At 40.7% G+C, this 26373-nt stretch overlaps 1 protein-coding gene across 2 annotated transcripts in view; it reads left to right on the top strand.

Moving 5' to 3' along the window:
• The window catches only part of LOC124002538 (diphosphoinositol polyphosphate phosphohydrolase NUDT4B-like), a 32592-nt gene extending 10178 nt beyond the window's left edge, over positions 1 to 22414 (top strand). Inside the window, exons 2-5 of one of the 2 annotated variants that reach the window (XM_046310008.1) lie at positions 9073 to 9183; positions 13535 to 13579; positions 14066 to 14153; positions 20701 to 22414. In XM_046310008.1, coding sequence (XP_046165964.1) covers positions 9073 to 9183; positions 13535 to 13579; positions 14066 to 14153; positions 20701 to 20801 — 345 coding nt within the window. In that variant the 3' untranslated portion in view covers positions 20802 to 22414. The remainder of the gene's footprint in view (positions 1 to 9072; positions 9184 to 13534; positions 13580 to 14065; positions 14154 to 20700) is intronic. The other variant, XM_046310016.1, reaches the window with a different exon arrangement.
• Positions 22415 to 26373: the final 3959 nt, after the last annotated feature.

Here is a 26373-nt window from a genome sequence, read left to right as displayed (position 1 = left end):
TTCCGAACTCTTCCATTTAAGAATGATGGAGGCCGCTGTGTTCTTGGGGACCTTAAATCCTGCAGAATTTTCGGTACCCTTCCCCAGATCTGTGCCTCGACACAATCCTGTCTCTGAGCTCTACGGGCAATTCCTTCGACCTCATGGCTTGCTTTTTGCTCTGATATGTACTGTCTACCGTGGGACCTTGATATAGACAGGTGTGTGTCTTTCCAAATCATGTCCAATCAATTGAATTTACCACAGGTGGACTCCAATCAAGTTGTAGAGACATCTCAAGGATGATCAATGGAAACAGGATGTACCTGAGTTCAATTTTGAGTCTCATAGCAAAGGGTCCAAATACTTATGTAAATAAGGTATTTCTGTTTTAGTTTCTTATATACAGTGCCTTGCGAAAGTTTTCGGCCCCCTTGAACTTTGCGACCTTTTGCCACATTTCAGGCTTCAAACATAAAGATATAAAACTGTATTTTTTTTGTGAAGAATCAACAACAAGTGGGACACAATCATGAAATGAAACAACATTTATTGGATATTTCAAACTTTTTTAACAAATCAAAAACTGAAAAATTGGGCGTGCAAAATTATTCAGCCCCCTTTTGCTGCGATTACAGCTGTAAGTCGCTTGGGGTAAGTCTCCCTCAGTTTTGCACATCGAGAGACTGAATTTTTTCCCATTCCTCCTTGCAAAACAGCTCGAGCTCAGTGAGGTTGGATGGAGAGCATTTGTGAACAGCAGTTTTCAGTTCTTTCCACAGATTCTCGATTGGATTCAGGTCTGGACTTTGACTTGGCCATTCTAACACCTGGATATGTTTATTTTTGAACCATTCCATTGTAGATTTTGCTTTATGTTTTGGATCATTGTCTTGTTGGAAGACAAATCTCCGTCCCAGTCTCAGGTCTTTTGCAGACTCCATCAGGTTTTCTTCCAGAATGGTCCTGTATTTGGCTCCATCCATCTTCCCATCAATTTTAACCATCTTCCCTGTCCCTGCTGAAGAAAAGCAGGCCCAAACCATGATGCTGCCACCACCATGTTTGACAGTGGGGATGGTATGTTCAGGGTGATGAGCTGTGTTGCTTTTACGCCAAACATAACGTTTTGCATTGTTGCCAAAAAGTTCAATTTTGGTTTCATCTGACCAGAGCACCTTCTTCCACATGTTTGGTGTGTCTCCCAGGTGGCTTGTGGCAAACTTTAAACAACACTTTTTATGGATATCTTTAAGAAATGGCTTTCTTCTTGCCACTCTTCCATAAAGGCCAGATTTGTGCAATATACGACTGATTGTTGTCCTATGGACAGAGTCTCCCACCTCAGCTGTAGATCTCTGCAGTTCATCCAGAGTGATCATGGGCCTCTTGGCTGCATCTCTGATCAGTCTTCTCCTTGTATGAGCTGAAAGTTTAGAGGGACGGCCAGGTCTTGGTAGATTTGCAGTGGTCTGATACTCCTTCCATTTCAATATTATCGCTTGCACAGTGCTCCTTTGGATGTTTAAAGCTTGGGAAATCTTTTTGTATCCAAATCCGGCTTTAAACTTCTTCACAACAGTATCTCGGACCTGCCTGGTGTGTTCCTTGTTCTTCATGATGCTCTCTGCGCTTTTAATGGACCTCTGAGACTATCACAGTGCAGGTGCATTTATACAGAGACTTGATTACACACAGGTGGATTGTATTTATCATCATTAGTCATTTAGGTCAACATTTGATCATTCAGAGATCCTCACTGAACTTCTGGAGAGGGTTTGCTGCACTGAAATTAAAGGGGCTGAATAATTTTGCACGCCCAATTTTTCAGTTTTTGATTTGTTAAAAAAGTTTGAAATATCCAATAAATGTTTCATCGTTTCATTTCATGATTGTGTCCCACTTGTTGTTGATTCTTCACAAAAAAATACAGTTTTATATCTTTGTTTGAAGCCTGAAATGTGGCAAAAGGTTGCAAAGTTCAAGGGGGCCGAATACTTTCGCAAGGCACTGTACATTTGCAAAAATTCAGGGTTATTGTGTGTAGATTGCTGAGGATTTTCTTTTCATTTAAGCAACTTTAAAATAAATCTAACGTAACAAAATGTGAAAAAGTCAAGGGGACGAAATACTTTCCAAAGGCACTGTAGTATCAGTTCTGTATGTTTGACAAGTAGTATGGCGCTGTGGCTCGGAGTATTGTTTCTTCATCCTGTTTATTGTAGGGTTGTCATGAGTATCGCGCCACTCTGAAGTACCATGGCTAGGAAGCCGATTTGAATTTCTTGAGGAAAACAGTCCTTATGTTATAAACAAAAAGCGTTATGTTTTTACCTAGAGTCACAATAGTTTATTTTGCAAGCTGTAGCACCCACAATTTTGCATAAAGTTTTGTTGTGCTGTTTCTTTTTTTGAAAATCTGGTATCGTGGCGACACTAATGTGGAAAAAGTCCAGGGCTGTAAAATACCTTCTGAAGGCACTGTATACCAAGAACCCATTATTGAAATAAATAGGTGGTGTGGTTAAACAGTGTAACTAAAATACAATGTACAGTAGTAGACATTTTAGAATGAGCGATGTCGGGAATACGGTATTTAAATGCACAGTGTGAAAGGGGAGGTGTCCAGTGGTTCAATGTCTCTATAATGTGTGTGTTTGTGATTATAAGGATGTGTGTGTTTTGTGTGCATCAAATCAAACAAATGTAGACCTTACCGTGAAATACTTACTTACAAGCCCTTAACATCTTAAGTCGACCCTCTACTTTTTCGAACATTCTGTTAAAAATCGCACAACATTTCAGCGCCCTGCTATTCAGGCCAGGAATATAGTACTTGCATATGATTAGTATGTGTGGATAGAAAACACTCAGACGTTTATAAAGATTGGTTAAATCACGGCTATGACTATAACAGAACGTGCATTTCATCGAAAAGTGCAGGAAAATCTGATCACTGAAAATGGAAATAAATATCCTTGCGCTACTTCCAGGAATTGTTCAAAGTAAACCGAATTATATGAGGCCGAGGTTGCAGTGCCTACAGCTTCCACACGATGTCCAGAGTCTTGTCATTTGATTCGGCTTTGATTCTTTGTCAAACCGAATCAAGGGAACCGATTCCCTCCGGTCTCCGACCGGATGTTTTGGTCGAGCTCTCTCCAGACATTTTTTCGAGACACCTATAGAATTTACATCGCCTCCTGAGGTATTAGTACACGTTAATAAGCGATAAAATTCATAAAGTTGCATTACAAAAGTATTTCGAAGTGTTTTGTGAAAGTTTATCGTCGACTTTTTGAATTTAAAAAAATGACGTTACGTTATGAAACGCTATTTTTTTCCGTTTATCACACAGTCTTCATAGATCGATATCTAGGCTATCTATGGACCGATTTAATCGGAAAAAAATACCCAATAGTGATTGTGGGACATCTAGGAGTGCCAACAAAGAAGATGGTCAAAGGTAATGAATGTTTTATATTTTATTTGTGTGGTTTGTGTAGCGACGACTATGCTAATTATTTTGTTTACGTCCCCTGCGGGTCTTTTGGGGTGTTACATGCTATCAGATAATAGCTTCTCATGCTTTCGCCGAAAAGCATTTAAAAAATCTGATTGTTGCCTGGATTCACAATGAGTGTAGCTTTAATTCAATACCCTGCATGTGTATTTTAATGAACGTTTGAGTTTTAACTAATACTATTAGCATTTAGCGTAGCGCATTTGCATTTCCAGAGCTCTAGATGGGACGCCTGCGTGGCAGGTAGGAGCAAGAGGTTAACCAACAGTGCAATTCAAGAAAGAGTTAAGAAAATATGGTGAGATGCCGATCAGTTTCCATACCAGGCGGTGATGCAACCTGTCAGGATGCTCTCGTTGGTGCAGCTGTAGAACTTTTTGAAGGTCTGGGGACCCATGCCAAATCTTTTCAGTCTCCTGATGGGGGAAAGGTGTTGTTGTGCCCTCTTAGCGACGGTCGTCACCTGAAAATTAATGAATTGCAGTCATGATTCTTCAAAAACAATCACCTAATAGCAAGAACAGCACCATCTAGTGTTCAGAACCTGGTAATACCAGGATGTAGGATGGACATAAACCCAACAACTTCAGTGATACATTTCTCTTTACAGGGTAAGGATGAGGATGTATTACCACCCACACCCTATGTCCTGTCTTACTCATTGTTAGAAAAAAGTGTTTTGTCCAAATCGGATGTTAGGTACTATCATTAAAGAATATTATATGAATCTAATAAATTAAATGGCCAATTTGGGTGCAATCAATTAGCTTAATTTATTAGAGATCAAATTATATTTTCTCAAAATAATGTTGCTGGAATGCATACCTTATCTGTTTCTAACTTTCAGAACCATCTGAGATGACGGATTTCATGGCTTGCTGAAATGACATGGAATGACCCCCCCCCCCACCCCCCCAGATTCACTTTCCCACCTCTCCACTCTCTCACCTAGGCTCTCTCTCTCTATTACACACAGACTCACACTCTGTGGTAGGCTATCCAGCCAGTCTGCATGCCTGCTTTACATTCCCTCCCCCAAGATGTCAGTAAACTCTCCAGAGATGAGGCCAGAGGTCATATTCATTAGGCACCAAATGTAAGAAAACTGACTGAAACAGGGAGGGACTAATGTTGTCCAATGAGAAATACTAATTTTTGTCTTCGTTACAAAAGGTTTTGCTACGTTGTTCCCTCATGAATATGGCCCAGCAGACCAGGTGGACAGGAACAGTTCTGGGAACAGGCTCTAGACAAGAGGAGGAAGTTAGAGTTGTTGTTGGATCCAGACAACAGGATCCTCAGATTCCTTCCCCGAACTTAACTGAAGTTAACCTTAGCTGAGACGTGTTAGCAGGGTGACAGAGTGCGTATATTACTCACAGTAATACAATGAAGAGGTGTGAACACAGGAAATCCCCCGTCAGTGGCATAGATCTCCATTCTGTAAGAAATATCGGTCATACATGCATCTGAGGAGTCATTTTCATTCAGAGATGGGTACATTAGATTTGTAGCTTCCCCCATAGAATGGATTTTTCACTTCTTTAACAAACAGACACAGAGACAGTTTGGTGTTAAATAACGGTGCATTGCATTTGATTATCAGGAGAAAAAAACAGTCCCATCCACAATTTTTTGCATTAACGAAGGCTATGATGAAAATCTATGCAATGAATTAAATTGAATCACTGCCAAGTTGAGCTGGTGTACACTTAGTAGGTAGCCTGGTTAAGCCAGACTGGACGCTTCACTCACCATTGTTTCTGTTCAAGTGGAACAGCATGAAACATATCAAAATCAGTGGATGCCAGGCTCATAAGTAGATGCAGTAATGTGAGTTTGTTTATGTTTTTCTCACCACTGAAACGTCTTGACAAGGCCCTCACACTGGTATGTTGGATCAGGACTGGTCACTGGTCAGAGTTCAGCTGCTCTGCTAAACTGTTGTGGTTTTCATGAGGAAAGGCAACTGCTGATCCAGTGCTTTTGCAAAAACCTGTTTGAGAGAGAGAGAGAGAGAGAGAGAGAGAGAGAGAGAGAGAGAGAGAGAGAGAGAGAGAGAGAGAGAGAGAGAGAGAGAGAGAGAGAGAGAGAGAGAGAGAGAGAGAGAGAGAGAGAGAGAGAGAGAGAGAGAGAGAGAGAGAGAGAGAGAGAGAGAGAGAGAGAGAGAGAGAGAGAGAGAGAGAGAGAGAGAGAGAGAGAGAGAGAGAGAGAGAGAGATCTTTGCTGAGTTCATGTGAATTCTTGTCAGAGTGTATGCTTTGGATTTGGGTGTAGGAGTGCTGCTGCCATTGTTTCTACAAACATCTTGGGCTGTGTATTTAAACATAGTTACTGTGGGTGAGACTCCTCTTTCTGTGCCAATTCTCAAAGGTAGTGTTACACACCCTGTTGCATGATAAGTATTTACTTCAATAATCCCAGCCTATAAACAGTCACTCCTTGTGCTCCTTTGGGTTGTAATCTTAAAGTTGATCAATTCACAATTTAATCTTTCCAATGTTCACTAGTTCTATTTTGGTCGCCCGATAACACCTAGAAATTCTGAGATTGCGGGTTATTCTATATAAGGGCAATTCTACAGTAACGGAATTGCGCTGAGACAAAAACCATTGATATTCAAGTTTAACAAATCATCCAACTATGTGCAAGGCCTACTTTTAACAATTTAACATTTTTACCAAAACACTTTTATTGGAAGAACTGTGCAGATGCTAAGTTCAGTAACAGAATTTTGTTAAAATCTCCTTTGTTTTTTTGTGTTGTTTTGAGGGTACTCAACTCTAGTGGGCTTTACTGTGTACTGAACTCTATTGCACTGTACTTAACTATACTCTACTTTTCTTTACTGAACTGAAACAAACTAGTTGATAGGGCCTACCTTTTACTTGTTACTTCCGTGAACTTTCATTATCCTCTCTCATGAGGCTGAGTGATTGGAAAATATCAAACAAATATGGGGGTTTTTGTGAATGGAATTTCAAGGCAATGTTTCTTAAACTTACAGAAGGCAGAACAATTTCTCCAGAACTAAATATAAGGGCTGATGTTAGTTGGCAGGGGTCTTCAACATTATTCTGTTTTGATGTAGACTGAGTATTCCAAGCATTAGGAACACCTTCCTAATATTGAGTTGCACCACTGCCTTTTGCCCTCAGAACAGCCTCAATTCGTCTTAGAATGGACTCGAAAGTGTTCCACACGGATGCTGGCCCATGTTGACTCCAATGCTTCCCAAAGTTGTGTCAAGTTGGCTGGATGTCATTTGGGTGGTGGACCATTCTTGATACACATGGGAAACTGTTGAGCCTGAAAAACGTTGCAGTTCTTGACACAAACCGGTGCGCCTGGCACCTACTACCATACCCCGTTCAAATATTTTGTCTTGCCCATTCACCATCTGAATGGTACACATACACAATCCAATTTCAATTGTCTCAAGGCTTAAAAATCATTTAACCTGTCTCCTCCCCTACACTGATTTGAAGTGGATTTAACAAGTGACATCCGTAAAGGATCATAGCTTTCACCTGCAGTCACCTGGTCAGTCTGTCATGGAAAGAGCAGATGTCCTTAATGTTTTGTATAGTCAGTGTATTTCTAATTCCTTTTAAGACTTTCTGGTAGATGTTTTCTAAGACCCATTTCCATCTGTTTGACCAGAAATATATTCATGTGGGGGATTACATTTAAGACACTGACTTACAAATTGGGTAGACATCCAGTGGAACAACCACTTTACAATAGTGCATCTAAATATTTTTACCTGTACCCTGCTGCCATCTGACTCTCAGCCTCCTGTTATTAAATGCCATGTTTATAGACCTGGGCATGGGTGGGCATGTGATTGGCACAGAGCTGAGCTGGGGGGTTCTTCTGCTGGCAGCTTTGCCCATATGGACCCCCTTCACCCTGGAAGGTACTTCTGCTGGTGTCAGATATACTATACGACATACTGTATTTTTCAATGGACAGATACCCAGATGAAGGCTGTACTGATCAGTGTGTTGGTTAATATACAGTGCCTTGCAAAAGTATTCATCTTCCTTGGTGTTTTTCCTATTTTGTTGCATTACAACCTGTCATTTAAATAGTTTTTTTATTTAGATTTCATGTAATGGACATATACAAAATAGCCCAAATTGGTGAAGTGAGATTGAAAAAAAAATACTTGTTTAATATGTAAAAAATAAAAACTGAAAAGTGGTGCATGCATATATATTCACCCCCTTTGCTATGAAGCCCCTAAATAATATCTGGTGCAACCAATCATCATGTTGTGGGGGTGCTTTGTTGCAGGAGGGACTGGTGCACTTCACACAGTCGATGTGATGAAAATTATGTGGATATATTGAAGCAGCATCTCAAGACATCAGTCAGGAAGTTAAAGCTTGGTCGCAAATGGGTCTTCCAAGTGGACAATGACCCCAAGCATACTTCCAAAGTTGTGGCAAAATGACTTAAGGACAACAAAGTCAAGGTATTGGAATGGCCATCACAAAGCCCTGACCTCAATCCCATAGAAACATTTTGGGCAGAACTGAAAAAGCGTGTGCAAGCAAGGAGGCCTGCAAACCTGACTCAGTTACACCAGCTCTGTCAGGAGGAATGGACCGGAATTCACCCAACTTATTGTGGGAAGCTTGTGGAAGTCTACTCAACGTTTGACCCAAGTTAAACAATTTAAAGGCAATGCTACCAAATACTAATTGAGTGTATGTTAACTTCTGACCCACTGGGAATGTGATGAAATAAATAATAGCTGAAATAGATAATTCTCTCAACTATTATTCTGACATTTCACATTCTTAAAATAAAGTGGTGATCCTAACTGACCTAAGACAGGGAATTTTTACTACAATTAAATGTCATAAATTGTAAAAAACTGAGTTTAAATATATTTGAAACTATTTTAAAGGTGTATGTAAACTTCAACTATAGATATTCCATAAAAAATCAGCCTTTTCCAGCTACAATAGTAATTTACAACATTAACAATGTCTACACTGAATTTATGATCAATTTGATGTTATTTTAATGGACAAAAATTGTTTATTTCAAAAACAAGGACATTTCTAAGTGACCCCAAACTTTTGAACAGTAGTGTATATATACTTAATCCATTCCTTACTTAGATTTACGTGTATTTTGGGTATATGTTGTGAAACTGTTAGATTTTACATGTTAGATATTACTGCACTGTCGGAGCTAGAAGCACAAGCATTTTGCTACACCCGCAATAACATCTGATAAACACATGTATGTGACCAATACATTTGATTTGATTTACAGTTAGTGCATTCATCTTAAGATAGCTAGGTGGGGCAACCACACATCAGTTATAGTAAGTAAATGTTTTCTCAAAGTAGCTATCAGCAAAGTCATTGCTAGTAAGTGCGAATATGTTTAGACTCCCACACATCCAGTTTATCCCTCAATTCATGCATCTTGTTTGGACTGTGAGATAGTGTAGTTAGGTAACTCCACTGGCCAGAAACTAGAGGCTTGTGGGATAGATGTGGCCTACTGTTTGAGTATCATTGGCTTACTTTACCCTTTGGCCTTTGCAGGTGTTGCTGGTGAGCAGCAGTCGGCACCCAGACCAGTGGATTGTCCCAGGAGGAGGGATGGAGCCTGAGGAGGAGCCGTGTGGAGCAGCAGTCAGAGAGGTGTATGAAGAGGTGAGCCCACCCATAGAAATGTTATTATCCTAATCATCTATCTGTAATGCACCAAGTTAGAGGAACAGTTTCCTAGATAAATGAATAGCCCTTGTAGACTCAGGTTGAAGGGGAGACCTTGGTTCTAAACGTTCTAGATTGAGCATGTTATACACTGCACAGACAGCCAGTTGAGCTAATGGTTTAGTGGTTAAGTGAAAAGAATGACAGGACTTGTTCACGGAGTCCATGTGTGTTCTGCCATGCTCTGCCCCAGGGTGTCGTGTTGACAGCTGTGAGGAATGGAGCGGTGACATTTAGAGACAGTGTCCAGTTACCCACGTCCTTCTCGTCCTGAGAGAGACATGACCCTGAATAGAGTTAAATGAGTTGCACACCAACACAGGCTGTTGGGAGCTAATAACTCAAATTGTCCATCCACTCTTCTGTCAAGTTCAACACATCCACTCCAAAGAAAGACATAATGGAAGTTTAATGGAGGTTTAATTTGCACTTGAGTGTCAGATTTTTTTCAATCTTATGATTATTGCAACACAATTCAGTTTTATCATGTGTTCCCTCTTGGTGGTAGTGTGAATGACCCTGTACATCACTGGGGCGAAGCTTCCTGCCATCCAGAACCTCTATACCAGGCGGTGTCAGAGGAAGGCCCTAAAAATGTTCAAAAATGTTCAAACCCTAGTTATAGACTGTTCTCTCTGCTACTGCACGGCAAGCTGTACTGGAGCGCCAAGTCTAGGTCCAAAAGGCTTCTTCACATCTTCTACCCCCAAGCCATAAGACTCCCGAACAGCCAATCAAATGGCTACCCAGACTATTTGCATTATCCACCCTTCCTATTTCCGCTGCTGCTACTCTCTGGTTATTATCTGTGCATCGTCACTTTAACTCAACCTACATGTACATATAACCTCAATTACCTCGACTAACCTGTGCCCCCGCACATTGACTCTATACCGGTACCCCCTGTATATAGCCTCGCTACTGTTATACTTCTGCTCTTTTAATTATTTGTTATTTGTATTTTTTACTTAACACTTATTTTTCTTAACTGCATTGTTTTCTTGTAAGTAAGCATTTCACTGTAAGGTCAACACCTGTTGTATTCGGCGCTTGTGACAAATACATTTTGATTTCATTTTGATTTGAACCCTGTTGAGCCCATGTTTGTCAAAAATGTGGATTTGTTTTTTACCCTCAAGTATTATCTTTGTATTTCAACCATGGGCAGTTTACTTAATTTTATTACATTACAAAATATTTTACAATTCCCCCAAAACATATTGGAATTATCCCATCATAGAGCTGAAGTGTGCTGGTAGAGGCCTGTGTCATATGAGCCGGTGGTCCTGGTAACCTAGCCCCAGCCAGTGGTACCCGGGAGGGGTACAGGAACCTAAACCTGAATTATGGCTCTTCTGCAGGATCATGTGACCAGAGCCATGGGCTCCAGTCCTGGAATGCTGCCAGTTGTTGTCAGGCTCCCAAAACAGTCAGAGGCCAGGTCACAATAATCTTTTAATATTTTTTCTCATGCTTACATCACAATCCGTTATATCTTAGTTGGCCGTTTGATATTCTCATGAATGGTATGATGAGTTTTGAACTTGCTCCACGGCTAAATGTCACCCACCTCCATAATGTTTCTTATCCGCCATTTAATTGAATCTGCTTTCTTTCACAAACATTCTGTTTGACCTTAGCCTATATATTAGCCTGGTCACCAATCTGTTTGTGTTGTCTTGCCAACTCCATCCCTAATGTGTCATTGTTTGGCATCAGTGATCTAGTGTTTTTTTTAAAGAGGGTAAAAGCTGATCGCCGTTGCGATGGGTAAAGTAAAGCACTCTATACTTTCAATGAATCTTTCCGCAAAAGGTGGGTAAATGTCGTTTACGTGCGTCTACCCTCTCCACTACATCTCTGTTTGGCGTGATGAATGACAATGACAGCAATAGAGTTGGCAAGATAGCACAAACAGATCTGGATCCAGGGTAACATTATAGCTATGATCATTAGCCTGTGTTCTTGGACGTGTTTTTATTTTCCAGACCAAACTGCTGTGCGCTTCAGTCCTGGGGATCCTCTCTTGAGACGGGCCAAACCATGAACAGAGAGTTAACATGCAATCCTCTTCATGGACAATTCTGAGACTGAGTTCTATGGGAGCAGAGACACGCTGTTCCCTTTGGCTAGTCACGTTGATCTGCTGGAATTCCGTCTCGGCATGAAAATATCCCACAGTCAGTCGATGTTCCCATCCGGCTTTTGCAGGGGGTGAGGGTAGAGTACTGTCAAACCTGTTGTCATTGGTTGGGAAAAATATCAAATCAAATTGTATTGGTCAAATACACATGGTTAGCGGATGTTTTTGCGAGTGTGGCAAAATGCTTGTGCTTCTAGTTCCGACAGTGCAGTAATATCTAACAAGTAATCTAACAATTCCACAACAACTACCTAATACACACAAATGCAAGTAAAGGGATGGGATAAGAATATATACATATAAATATATTGATGAACAATGACCGAGCGGCATAGGCAAGATGCAAAAGATGGTGTAGAATATAGTATAGACATATATGATGAGTAATGCAAGATATGTAAACATTATTAAAGTGGCATTATTAAAGTGACTAGTGATCTATTTATTAAAGTGGCCAATGATTTCAAGTCTGAACAGGCAGTGACTCGGGCGGTTGTTGTCCTTTGATCTTTTTGGCCTTCTTGTGACATCGGATGCTGTAGGTGTCCTGGAGGGCAGGTAGTTTGCCCCAGTGATGCGTTGTGCTCTCCACCCTCTGGAGAGCCTTGCGGTTGTGGCCGGTGCAGTTGCCGTACCAGGTGGTGATACAGACCGACAGGAAGCTCTAAATTGTAAAAATCTGTATAAGATTGTGAGGGTTTTAGGTGACAAGCCAAATTTCTTCATCTTCTTGAGGTTGAAGATGCGCTGTTGCGCCTTCTTCATCACACTGTCTGTGTGGGTGGACCATTTCAGTTTGTCTATGATGTGTATGCCGAGGAACTTAACTTTCCACCTTCTCCACTACTGTCCTGTCGACGTGGATAGGGGGGTGTTCCCTCTGCTGTTTCCTGAAGTCCACGATCATCTCCTTTTGTTTTGTTGACATTGAGTGAGAGGTTGTTTTCCTGACACCACAATCCGTGTGCCCTCACCTCCTCCCTGTAGGCTGTCTCGTTGTTGTTGGTAATCAGGCCCACTACTGTTGTGTCATCTACAAACTTTATGATTGAGTTGGAGGTGTGCATGGCCACGCAGTCATGGGTGCACAGGGAGTACAGGAGGGGTCTGAGCACGCACCCTTGTGGGGCCCCAGTGTTGAGAGTCAGCGAAGTGGAGATGTTGTTTCCTACCTTCACTACCTGGGGGCGGCCCGTCAGGAACTCCAGGATCCAATCGCACAGGGCGGGGTTGAGACCCAGGGTCTCAAGCTTAATGATGAGCTTGGAGGGGACTATTGTGTTGAATGCTGAGCTGTAGGCAATGAACAGCATTCTTACATGGGTATTCTTTTCCAGATGGGATATGTGCTTTACCAAAACGAGCAAATTTCTTGCTTGTGAATATCATGATATATGGATTATTTTGTAGTTGTTTTAATTTGTGATAAATGACTCTATCATAAAGAAATGTATTTGTTTTTGCTTAGTGAGTACCACTTTCCCCTGATTCAGCTCTTACCAAGGCTTGAACCCATGATATCTGCCTCGCAAACACACACTCCTGAAGCGTCTTACCCAGTCGCGCACAGAAAAGCTAGCTATGCTGCAGCGCAAGTGGGGACACTTCAGGCTGTGGAGTGAGTTTCACAGACACCCCCCCCCCCTGCTACATTCAACCCCGAAACTCACTCCTCAGTTGAGCTGAGCGCAACTGAAAATATGGGTCACGGCACCATTTTAAAGGACGTTACACTGCTTGCTTAGTGAATACCACTTCCCCCCTATTCAGCTCATACAGAGCCTTGACCTCAGGACCTCAGCCTCGTAAGCACATGTGACCATCTCCTAAAAGGTCTTACCCAGTCGTGCCGCTGAAAAACTAGCTATTCGGCAGCATAAGTGGGGACAATTCAGGCTGAGGAGGGAATTTCACACATCCCCATATGCTACACTTACATTTAGGAGAATTTGATTCGGTTTTCTGAAATGAATTGTCTTGCTGAAGATAATTTAACAGTATAGTACAGCTTTCTGTCCATTACATGCTAGTCCTGTAACATAACTTTTAAAAGTGTTTCTGTCTTATGTGGGAATGTATTGGTATTGGTGTTTATATACTAGCTGACTGTACTTTGTTGTTATCTGTATGTCTGTGTCACTCCAGGCTGGTGTAAAGGGAAAGCTTGGCAGGCTACTGGGGGTTTTCGAAGTAAGCCTCACAAATCATCATGTCATAGCACTGTACATCATGATGCATGTATCACATATCAAAACATTGCTCTCATTACAACATTATTATTAAATCCAATTCCTTAAACCTTACATAAGTGGTTTTCAAAGTTGGGGTTGTGAACCCTTGAGGAAACTGTAGCGGGGACGCCACATAATAAAAGACAAAAAGAGTACAGAAGTACAAATTATTGAGTAAATGTATTTTGGTTATTTTAGATAAGAGAGAGAGAGAAATAAATGAATCAGGTTATTTGTTGGTGTAAAAATTGATTTGAAGGTTGTGTCATTAGATTTGGGCTGGGGTGGGGTTGCCAGAAATTCTGGCAAAACAATGGGTTTCCCGGTGAAAAAGTTTGAATACAACACAACACTTAAAAGCCCTGCATGTAATACAGAAACACTTCCAAGACTGAAAGGATATTATTATGAGTTGAAGCAGTCTGTCTGTTTGTCTGTCTTTTAGCACAACCAGGACAGGAAACACAGGACGTACGTCTATGTCCTGACTGTGACAGAGACCTTGGAGGACTGGGAGGATTCTGTCAACATCGGTAGGCTTCTACTGTATGATGACATCTGGTTAGGGAGCACTATTTTCCCACATTTCTTTACACCTTCGTGCATGTCATTCGTCTAAGCATTTCCTCTCCGACACAATTGGTGGGAAACTGGGAACTTTTCTTGAGAAATTTAGACAAACAATCTTTTCTTCCTACAACACTGTCTTTCTCTTCCCCCCCCCTCCTGTTTCTCTCACACCCTGGACCCTGGTCTTTCTCTCTGCCAGTCTGTGATTGCAACACACAAACACACTTGTGCATCACGAAACAAGAGGGTTTTGATCTCCTTTTTTTTGAGGACTTTTAGTTTACCTCCAGGGTACTTAATGAAAATCATCATCATATAATATTTTAATACAGAGTGTATTAAATTCAATTCCAGTACATCATTTATATCATGAAAAGACAAAACACACGAATACTGCTTGGAGTGTGTAAATTGGAGTTGCATACAGTAGTGCTCATGTTGTATCAAAAAAACAAATTCTTTAGATTGGTAAAATAGGTTAGAGAAATTGAACACTTTCATGTTAGGAAGATAGGGCTTCATATAGAGGCTGAACTCAGTTCAGTTAGTAGGAGACCTCTAGTAAACCCTGAGAGGGGAATTAAGGCCGACAGACTGACAGGGTCTCTGTTGTCACTTAAGATACTGGCCCAGAGGGACATGTCCATGTCTGTACATGTCTACAGTAATAGTTGTCAAACACCTGTTGAACTTCACTAATGTCAGCGTCTAGCTGGATTTCAAAATAACATTTGAAGAATGGTTTGACAATACAGTCATGGGCAAAACAAATCTGACAATGACACAAATATTAATTTTCAAAGTTTGCTGCTTCAGTGTCTTTAGAAATGTTTGTCAGATGTTACTATGGAATACTGAAGTATAATTACAAGCATTTCATAAGTGTCAAAGGCTTTTATTGACAATTACATGAAGTTGATGCAAAGAGTTTGCAGTGTTGACCCTTCTTTTTCAAGACCTCTGCAATCTGCCCTGGCATGCTGTCAATTAACTTCTGGGCCACATCCTGACTGATGGCAGCCCATTCTTGCATAATCAATGCTTGGAGTTTGTCAGAATTTCTGGGGTTTTGTTTGTCCACCCACCTCTTGAGGATTGACCACAAGTTCTCAATGGGATTAAGGTCTGGGGTGTTTCCTGGCCATGGACCCAAAATATAGATATTTTGTTCCTCGAGCCACTTAGTTATCACTTTTGCCTTATGGCAAGGTGCTCCATCATGCTGGAAAAGGCCTTGTTCATCACCAAACTGTTCCTGGATGGTTGGGCGAAGTTGCTCTCGGAGGATGTGTTGGTACCATGCTTTATTCATGGCTGTGTTATTAGGCAAAATTGTGAGTGAGCCCACTCCCTTGGCTGAGAAGCAACCCCACACATGAATGGTCTCAGGATGCTTTACTGTTGGCATGACACAGGACTGATGGTAGCGCTCACCTTATCTTCTCCGGACAAGTTTTTTTCCGGATGCCCCATACAATCGGAAAGGGGATTCATCAGAGAAAATGACTTTACCCCTGTACGTTTTGCAGAATATCAATCTGTCCCTGATGTTTTTCCAGGAGAGAAGTGGCTTCTTTGCTGCACTTGACACCAGGCCATCCTCCAAAAGTCTTCGCATCACTGTGCATGCAGATGCACTCACACCTGCCTGCTGCCATTCCTGAGCAAGCTCTGTACTGGTGGTGCCCTGATCCAGCTACTGAATCAACTTTAGGAGACAGTCCTGGTGCTTGCTGGACTTTCTTTGGCGCCCTGAAGCCAACAATTGAACCGCTCTCCTTGAGGTTCTTGATGATCCAATATATGGTTGATTTGGGTGCAATCTTACTGGCATCAATATCCTTGCCTGTGAAGCCCTTTTTGTGCAAAGCAATGATGATGGCACGTGTTTCCTTGCAGGTAACCATGATTGACAGAGGAAGAACAATGATTCCAAGCACCACCCTCCTTTTGAAGCTTCCAGTCTGTTATTCGAACTCAATCAGCATGATAGAGTGATCTCCAGCCTTGTCCTCGTCAACACTCACACCTGTGTTAACGAGAGAATCACTGACATGATGTCAGCTGGTCCTTTTGTGGCAGGGCTGAAATGCAGTGTAAATGTTTTTGGGGGGGATTCAGTTCATTTGCATTGGAAAATAGGGACTTTGCAATTCATTTCAATTAATCTGATCACTCTTCATAACATTCTGGAGTATATGCAAATTGCCATTATACAAACTGAGGCAGCAGACTTTGTGAAAATTAATGTGTCATTCAAAACTTTTGGCCACGACTGTACAGTATTTAATGTTCACTTATGTTTTGAAACTTAGTTTGTATATCTATAAAAGGTCAATCAAATTGTATCAAATTATAATGAGATGAAACTGGCCAAATTGTGTTTTTAGAAAGTTGCTTGTATATGTGTGTTATTTCCATGAAGACAGTTTCCATGTTCAGTAACTATGTGGTATCTGTGCAAATGACTGTCAAGTAAATATTGTACAGGAGAAAACACCACACCAACTAGACACATTCTACACAGCACTGTAATTGAAAAATGATCACCATAGTTGTTTAGGAGGCTGTAGCCAGTGGGGCAATTCCACACCAATGGGAGCAGGAAATATTTCTGGTATGTCAGATTGTTCTACCAATTCTCACATAGAAACTTAATTAAGAGGAGTTACATTTGACATGCTTTTTACATTTGTATCACAAACATTTTAGAGAAAATAGTGATGAAAGTGGCAAGATCTTATGACCCGTGTGCTCAAACATATGCACATTTTCCAATTAATTATTTGAACATATTAATATTCTTTATGATAAATAAAAGAATGTGAAAAGTTGTATTTCAGAATATAGATATACTCCATATAAGGAGTATAGTGACACCAAGATGTTCTGTGTATGGATCATAAGATCTTACAGGAGGCATGTACACAGTAGGTCTATAAAGGGCCTAAAATTGCCACTTTCAGCCTTTGATGTGCACAGTTGTTTTCAAGTCACTGCGCTGTGGCCCCTCCCTCTGTCCTCTCTTGCCCTATACAAGGCATGTGACTGTGCCCGATCAGGCTCTACATTTGTGGGCTTGTCTTACAAGTTACACTCACCTGCTCTTCCAGGACTAGAGCTAGCGCTACCTCAGGGGTCAGTGTATCCCCCCCACACACACACTACTCCCCCTCAGTATCCCATTTTAATGTCAGAGGGCACTTGAGGGCCTTTTGCAAAATACTTGAATGATAATATATGTGTAGCAATTGGACGGCAGGAGAAAGTGTTTTTTAAGAGCTGTATAAATAACTTAAACTGATAGTTAACCGGACAGATGGTTTTTATGGGAACGCATTATACAGAGGCTTTGGTTGGAAGCCGAGGTGATGGCTTCATAAACACCACAGGATGAATGACAGAAATGTCCAATCCTACTAAAGTTCACAACATTCAGCAGCATTAATGTACATTTTTTTCAGAGCTGATTGGTGTTTAGGGGTGGGGATAATGTGTAAAGGACTACAGAGGTTTAGTCACTGTTTTCAAATAAATGTTCATATGGGGAAGTCCAACAAGAAGCACATACAGTGCTTTTGTACATTTTTCAGACCCCTTACCTTTTTTGATTAAATTGTTTTTATCCCCCTCATTAATCTACAAACACCCCATAATGAAAAAGCAAAAACAGGTTTTTAAAAATGTTTGTATATGTACAGTACCAGTCAAAGGTTTGGACACACTTACTCATTCAAGGGTTGTTCTTTATTTAAAAAATGTTCTACATTGTAGAATAATCTTGAAGACATCAAAACTATGAAATAACACATATGGAATTATGTAGTTACCAAAAATGTGTTAAACAAATCCAAATATATTTGAGATTCTTCAAAGTAGCCACCCTTTGCCTTGATGGCAGGCATTGCTCAAATTTACAACCAACTAATTGCGGCATATGCGCAAAAATGGAAGGGGGAGAAAGTGAGAATTTCTGATTCATTCAAAAAAGTATACCAGTTCCATTTAAGGACCAAAACATTGCCAGCTGTGCCATATAGATTGCAAAATAGTTGGGAAAAGATTTAATGTACCGATTCCATGACATATTGTTCATGAACTGATAAACAAAACAATGCTGTATACAAAACTTAGTTCTTCAATTTAAGTTATTATACAGAATTCTTGCAACAAGTAAAATGTTATATACAGTGCATTCATAAAATACTCAACCCCCTTGACTTTTTCCACGTTGTGTTACATTACAGCCTTATTCTAAAATTAATTAAATTATTTTTTTCCCCCCTCAATCTACACACAGTACCCCATAATGTAAAAAAATGGGGTTTTAGACATTTTTTGCAAATGTATATTTTATCACATTTACATAATGATTCATACCCTTTACTCAGTATTTTGTTGAAGCAGCTTCTTGGGTATGACACTACATGCTTTGGCACACCTGTATTTGGGGAGTTTCTCCACTTCTCTGCAGATCCTCTCAAGTTCTGTCAGGGTGGATGAGGAGTGTCGCTGCACAGCTATTTTCAGGCCTCTCCAGAGATGTTTGATGCGGTTCAAGTCCGGGCTTTGGCTGGGCCCCTCAAGGATATTCAGAGTCTTGTCCCGAAGCCACTCCAGCGTTGTCTTGGCTATGTGCTTAGGGTCATTGTACTGTTGGAAGGTGAACCTTCACCCCAGTCTGAGGTCCTGAGCGTTCTGGAGCTGAACAACATCCCCACAGCTGAAAAACATCCCCACAGCATGATGCTGCCGCCACCATGCTTCACCGTAGGGGTGGTGCCAGGTTTCTTCCAGATGTGGCTCTTGGCATTCAGGCCAAAGAGTTTCATCTTGGTTTCATCAGACCAGAGAATCTTGTTTCTCATGGTCTGAGAGTCTTTAGGTGGCTTTTGGCAAACTCCAAGCGGGCTGTCATGTGCCTTTTCCTGAAGTGTGGCTTCCATCTGGCCACTCCACCATAAAGGCCTGATTGGTGGAGATGTTCGATGTACAGATTCCATGACATATGGTTCATGAACTGATACACAAAACAACACTGGATTCAAAACTTAGTTTTTCAATTTACGTTATTATACAAAATTCTTGCAAACAATAGAATGTTATATACAGTGCATTCGGAAAGTATTCAAACCCCTTGACTTTTTGTCATGTGCCTTTTACTGGGGGGTGGCTCCCATCTGGCCACTCTACCAGAAAGGCATGATTGGTGGAGTTGTGCAGGGATCGTTGTACTTCTGGAAGGTTCTCCCATCTCCACAGAGGAACTTTGGAGCTATGACAGAGTGACCATCAGGTTCTTGTTCACCTCTCTGACCAAGGCCCTTCTCCCCAAATGCTCAGTTTGGCTGGGTGGCCAGCTCTAGGAAGAGTCTTGGTGATTCCAAACTTCTTCCATTTAAGAATATTGTGTTCTTGGTACCCTTCCCCAGATCTGTGCCCCGACACAATCCTGTCTCTGAGCTCTACGGACAATTCTTTCGACCTCATGGCTTGGTTTTTCGCTCTGACAACTGTGGGACCTGACATAGACAGGTGTGTGCCTTTCCAAATCTTGTCCTATGATTGAATTTACCACAGGTGGACTTCAATCAAGTTGTAGAAATGTCTCAAGGATGATCAATGGAAACAGGATGCACCGGAGTTCAATTTTGAGTTCCAAGGTTCCAAACTTTTGTGAAACATCACAACACATTTCTTTTTAAATATATGGAAAATAGAAGGCAAAACTGTATGGTGTTCAGAGATAGATGGGACGGGTTGAGTGGAGCTGAAGGGTGGGATTAAAAATAAGATAACTGTTGTAAAATATACTGTGTATGTGTAACGGATGTGAAACGGCTAGCTTAGTTAGCTAAATAGCGTTTCAGTCGGTGACGTCACTTGCTCTGAGACCTTGAAGTAGTAGTTCCCCTTGCTCTGCAAGGGCCGCGGCTTTTGTGGAACGATGGGTAACGATGCTTCGTGGGTGACTGTTGTTGATGTGTGCAGAGGGTCCCTGGTTCGCGCCCTGGTATGGGCGAGGGGACGGTCTAAAGTTATACTGTTACATGTGTAAAATGTATATAGTTTCAGAACTTTTGTGAAAATGCACAGTTGAAAAATATATGGCTAATAGAAATCAAAACTGGATGGTCTTCAGAGAAAGATGGGATGGGTTGAGGTTAGCTGAAGGATGGGACTAAAAACAAGGAAATTGTAACTATTGTAAAATATACTGTGTCTGGAAAATGTGTATACTATGTATAAGCTGAAAGTAGAAACCTAAGTGTTGTTGTCTATTAGTTTACTCCATATAGGGGAGGGGTGGTAGTCTTTATATATCTGCAATATTAAAGCTGATCTACCCCAAATGAAAAATAAAGCTGTTTTTGTTTGTTTTCAATCACAGTAAGGTGCTTGATCATTAACCAGAAATGTTTTGATATCATGATAAAAAATGGCTGCATTGGGTCTTTAATACAGCCCTCATCTGACCTCTCTCTCTCTCACCTATTTCACCTATTTCAGGTAGGAAACGGAAGTGGTTCAAGATCAACGAGGCTATCCAGGTGTTACAGTGCCACAAGCCTGTCCATGCGGAGTACCTGCGCCGACTCAGTCACCTGTAACCCCATCTGCAGCTCTACCTGTTGTGACCCCACCAATGGCAACAGCTGGGTCTCCCCCCTGACGGACGACAAAGCCCCTCACTACGTCACCTCCACACAGGGGACAGATAGAGGACCACCCTAGGTCAACAGATAGGAAAGACATCGCAATCAAAGGAACCAGCATCATAAGAGGACCTAGCCTAGGTGCCAGTCTATTTATGCCATCTCCTTGTGGTCATGTTTGGCTTTCTATCATCAGAATGACATCAACCTCAGAGTCAGAGGTCTTTTGTTTCAAGTTATTCTTATTCTACATTTTGATTCCATAAAGTCAGTCTACTACGTTCTTTGGTCAATGCAGCCCTTTGGTGAACTGCTTTCTACGGGAAGTAGCTCTGGTAGGCCAATAGAAGGTAGTGTTCGCTCTAGAAAGGCTCATGTCCTTTATGCCATAACCCCAATTGCTGCTTAGTTTAAGTGAATCTCATAACTTTAACTCTTCACTGCCAAAGTAAATTTCATAGAGGTATCTCCTGTTGAACAAGTAAATAACTTATTTGGGAAAGTGATATCTAATTTTTAGTTTCCCATTTCCTACTGCTTATAGTTGTATAGTAATAAGTAGCACCATTTCCATGTACTTACGAGCTGTTTTCTAGTTTACATAGTGAGTTTGAAAGAGCAGCTTTGGCCTAGAAACTGGATCATTTAAAAGACTGTTTGCTTATCTACAACCACACAGTATTTCGCAAGAACAAAAGATTTGTACATATTTATTTTTAGAATATATGGAATATATAGGAATTTTAACAAATATGTTTTGAGTGGGAACATATTCCATGTTACATTGATATTTTTCTGTGAGGGCTCTAATATAACTTACAGGGATATTTTTCTGTGTCGGCCTGCATGATTGACTAGTGAAAGCATAAAGGCCTGTGACTGACATGTCTTTCAAACGGAACACAGAACAGAGTCCTATCAAGTGTCTTAACAGCCATAGTAACCTGTGTAATGTGTCAAATTCATAAGATGTGAATGTGGGCACTGGGAGGGAAAACAGATCATTTTAGCACAGATACTTTTACTAGCCTGGTGAAACCAGCCTGATTGTGTGATAGCTCACATTTCGTTTCACTTGACAATTGAAAAAAAAAAACTAAATGTGAGTACATCGGTCAGTCTGCTTGACCAGGCAATTATTTTGCTGGAGGAGAAATATATTGTAATAGAAAGGTTTGAGAGGGCTTGTGCCTTGAGCTGATTGTCAAGGAGACTATGATGCTTTTGCATTATATTTAGAATGTATGTGAGGATTACATTTTTTGATATGTACATTATTAACGGCCGCTGCCATTAATCATTAGAATTTGGAGTATTTAAACAGGACAGAGGATACACAAGCATATCTGCTCTGGCAGCTCTGGCTTTGACATGTAACTGAAAGGATCAAAAACTGATGCTATTATATAAAGTCGAGTAAAGACATTAAAATAGCATGTGTTAGTTATTTTATCTTTCCAATCAAAGTGATTGAGGGTTACACAACTGCATGTGTACACAAATGTGTACCCATAATGTGTTCTCTGCTCTTCACTCTCGTTCTTAAATAAAGATACTGTGTTTAAATATCAAAACTGGACTATGTTTTTGATGATTGGGTTTCTCAAAGTAGACGATTATAGCTTGTGTGTTTATTAAATGTTTTAGTCAAATGTAACACCCAAGTTTTCAAATGTCAACTATCCTTCAGAGGCATTGCTCTCGTTGTAAGCTATTCCATTCTATAGACCTGCACTCTATAGACCACCAAGAGTCTACTATAAGGATGGTGGCAGAAGAAAGGTGAAGTGCTATCAAGGAATGCAGTGGTCTGGCATGTCTACAAGCATTATAGTTTCTGTCTGGGCAGGGGCTGGTCTGACTTGAATGTATTAATTTATTTATTAATAGCACATAATGTGTCTTGTGATCACTTTTTGATTTTGTCTGAGCTTTTCAGTCAGCAAATTCCCAGGATCTTTGCGGTACTAATATTACTGGTATGGAAAAATGTGATTTTAGCCTTGCTTTTTAATTCATTTTGCACTTCATTTGGACATGACTAATTCTCAAGGTATTTTCCAAAATCCTAGGAAGTCCACTCATTTCCCTTTCTTTTTCCTCCATCTGTCAATCGAACTCATGTACCACCTTCTGCAAATTGTTGAGCCTATCACAACTATTACCTCAGCAGGGTCATGAAAGGGTTGCGTTCAAGAAAGCAACATGCTAATAAACAGGGGAGCTGTTGTATAACAATGGGTGACGGCCACATTGTGATGCTTGCTCACTCCCACCATTTGCTAAATTGGTGTCAGAGTTGGATGGTGTCCAGTGAGTCAATGGTCCGCGTGGTGCATTCTGGGTCAAGGAGTGGACTCTTTGAAGGAGTGAATGGGAGTCAATTGAGCACTAGCTCAAAAACCCAACTTTATCCTTTCTTATAGTATCTTTGACACTCGCCATCATAGTCCATTTCAAACTTCCCCAAAGGAGTTAAAGGTAGACTCAGCAATATGACATAGATGGACAAAGTAAACAAAATAGTGGGTATATTTCCGCGACAGCTAAAAGTGGTGAAGCACGAGGGTAAACTTCTCCGCTGTTTTTAGTCTCGTGGCTCCCACGATTTAACAGCAAAGAATCAAAACTGTGCGCTTGCGCATAGACTGTGTGTGACCGTGTGAGAGCCAAGTCTAGCATCTCAATCATCTCAATATCTGTTGTGCTATTTGTGGCAACATCATTTTTGCTGAGTCTCCCTTTAAAAGGTGTCCGCATACCATAGGCGAAATTGCCATGGGGGCATGTCCCCCTCCAATATTTAGAACCGGTCCGGGGCCCCCCAGATAGCATATGAACACGTCATAAGCAATAGCAAAATGTATAGAATTGCAGGAAATGTGCTTTAACGGTCCACTTTGCACACAAAAAACAATCCAAGTCCTCTTTCTCAATTTTCAAATATAAATGGGGTGCGCCTTCGAATGCTCATTGATGTGTCATTCTGGTCATGCGCACCGCCACCGACGTAGCTAGCTTGTTAGCTAAGCAAGCCACTGTAGCTTGCCAGTAACTGTAGAGATCAGTAAGATATGGCACTTTCTAGCCAAATATCTTATTCATCCATTTTCTATTTGAGCATTAAGAGCCTGATATGATGGTGCATTGATCAATTACACAGTTTAAAGCTGTTATTTGTGTTTTTACCCAACGTCAAGCTTTAATGTCCAGTGTTTCCAAATTTCTATGAAATATGAGTGAAATAGTTTTCCTTCTAAAAATGTTTAATTAAGTATGTTAGGTGAGATAAGGGCAGTGGGAAGTTAAGCCCCTATATGACAGGTAATCCAAGAAGGAAGAAGAGTAGGCGGCCAGTATGCTTCAATAAACTTTAGTGAACTATTAACATAACATATTTACAAAAGAAGGAAGACTAGAAGTCAAAACACGTTGCAGTTGTGTGTCCCGATGTGCAACGCTGACTGCTCTGATATGTATTCTATCATAAATATATTCTATGAATAGTTAACTAAGTTTATTGCAATGTACTGGCCTCCTACTCGTCTTCTTTTTTAAATTAAGTATGTTAAAAAGCGGGTATTCTGTGTTGAAATTGTGTGGGAAAACCCTGTCATGACGTTGACCTGGGGGTAGGTTTATGACAGTCATAAATACCTCATTTCCCCTTTTTCCTCTCTCTACCCTACTGATGTTACATTTGCCAACCTCTTTGGTTAACATAGAGATTCTGGGAACATCAGAAGGTGGGGGGGAAATGAACTATATTCTGGTAATCCGACCAATTGAACATATGCGGTGGTACTTAATGAATATGATGTCAGTTCGGTTGTCATCTGAGACATTCTCATCAATGATAAGATGACAAACTCTACAGTGGAAAGTCTACACATCAGAGTTATCGGATTCACATGGAACTGTTGTTCAATTTAAATGTTTGAATATGAAATTATTCATGATGGGATGAAATGTAATTTTAGCTTCTAAAATGTGAGATTTGGGTTTTCATAAGGTAGGGCTCTGCTCAATCAGTGGTCCGCCCCTGTGAAGGGACATGGGCTATAAAACTTTTCAAACACACCCTCCTCTCCTTTTCTATATAAAGCCTTGACGACAATGTAACCTCCTGCTCCGAGGATGTGAGGATGACGGTCTGATGTCAGATTGGTTCAGATAGCCAACATCAGCGTGAGCTTTGGTTGCGAATGGTATGAACTTTGAACTCTTACTCACTACAGAAGTGATACCTCCTAGCCATTGAGTTAGTAACAGCAGATACAAATGAGGGTTAGGATGGAACAGACAGAGTATCCCATCTACCACAAAACGACGTTACTACGTTTTCCAATTTACCAGCATAGACATTCTTCAAAGGACAATGGACTTGGTTGGGCAACACGGCCTTCCATCTACCACCAACCTACCGAAGCGCAGCTCAGAGTAAATATTTATTGCATTTCCCTTTCCAAATGGGCGGTAATTTAGAATGCATAAGATACTGTATTTACGATAGCACAGCTTCGCCCCTTGTTCCTCAGTCTTCCCGTTCTTTCACTCAAATCCAGCCCCTTTTCTTTTGTGTAACCAGCTGTCATATCTGTTCAGCCCGCTAGGGACGTTTTCCTTTATGACGTAATCTGTAATCAAGTTGATTAATTATGTGTATGTGTAATTCTGTGTGATTAGTTAGGTATTTATTAAATTAATAATTTAACCCAATTTTGTATTGCTGATTCAACTTGTTAGTCAGGGTTCGTGCAGATTTACAACAATTTACAATTTACAACTTTCAGATGAGACTGAATTAAGATGACGATTAATATTGACTGCTATTGATGTAAAATATTACTAGGTCTTTAATAAAAGTTTATTCGGAAGATAACAGCTCTATAAATATTATTTTGTGGTGCCCCGACTCTAGTTAATTACATTTACATGATTAGCTCAATCAGATAATATTAATTACGGAGAAATTATTTTATAGAATAGCATGTCATACCACTTAATCTGGCATAGCCAAAGACACAACAACCCCAACAACAGAAGGGTGTGGATGTAACATGGTTCGTTCTGCATTGTGTACTTTTAATTAGGACGCTGCCACAACTGGAGGTCTGCTAGTTTAATTATTTTTTATTTGCCCTGCACACGAAGTGACAACACACATTATGTTAATCCTTGGCGCAGTCTTAGCTCTCAGGCACCTTGCTAGCCGAAGGTCAGGCAAAAGAGCGCCAAAAGGAAATAACAGGTGCTGTGTGCACACATTAAATGCACAACAGCACACCATACATACAAAAGTAAAATGATACAGAACATAATTCGGGCAAAATAAAAGACATACCTGCACATGAAGAGACAACACACATTATGTTAACCCTTGGCTCAGTCCTAGCTCTCAGGCACCTGCGCAAGCACATGGTGTAACGGCAGATCGTAAGGCTCGGACCAAGATGCAGCGTGGTAAGTGTCCATGATGTTTTTTAATAATGACAAATGAACACTCGAACAAAAACAATAAACGATA

Source organism: Oncorhynchus gorbuscha, linkage group LG02 (genome assembly GCF_021184085.1).
Source record: "Oncorhynchus gorbuscha isolate QuinsamMale2020 ecotype Even-year linkage group LG02, OgorEven_v1.0, whole genome shotgun sequence".
Lineage (NCBI taxonomy): Eukaryota > Metazoa > Chordata > Actinopteri > Salmoniformes > Salmonidae > Oncorhynchus > Oncorhynchus gorbuscha.
The sequence above is the reverse complement of the archived record's forward strand: the minus strand, read 5'-3'. Positions and strand labels throughout refer to the sequence as shown.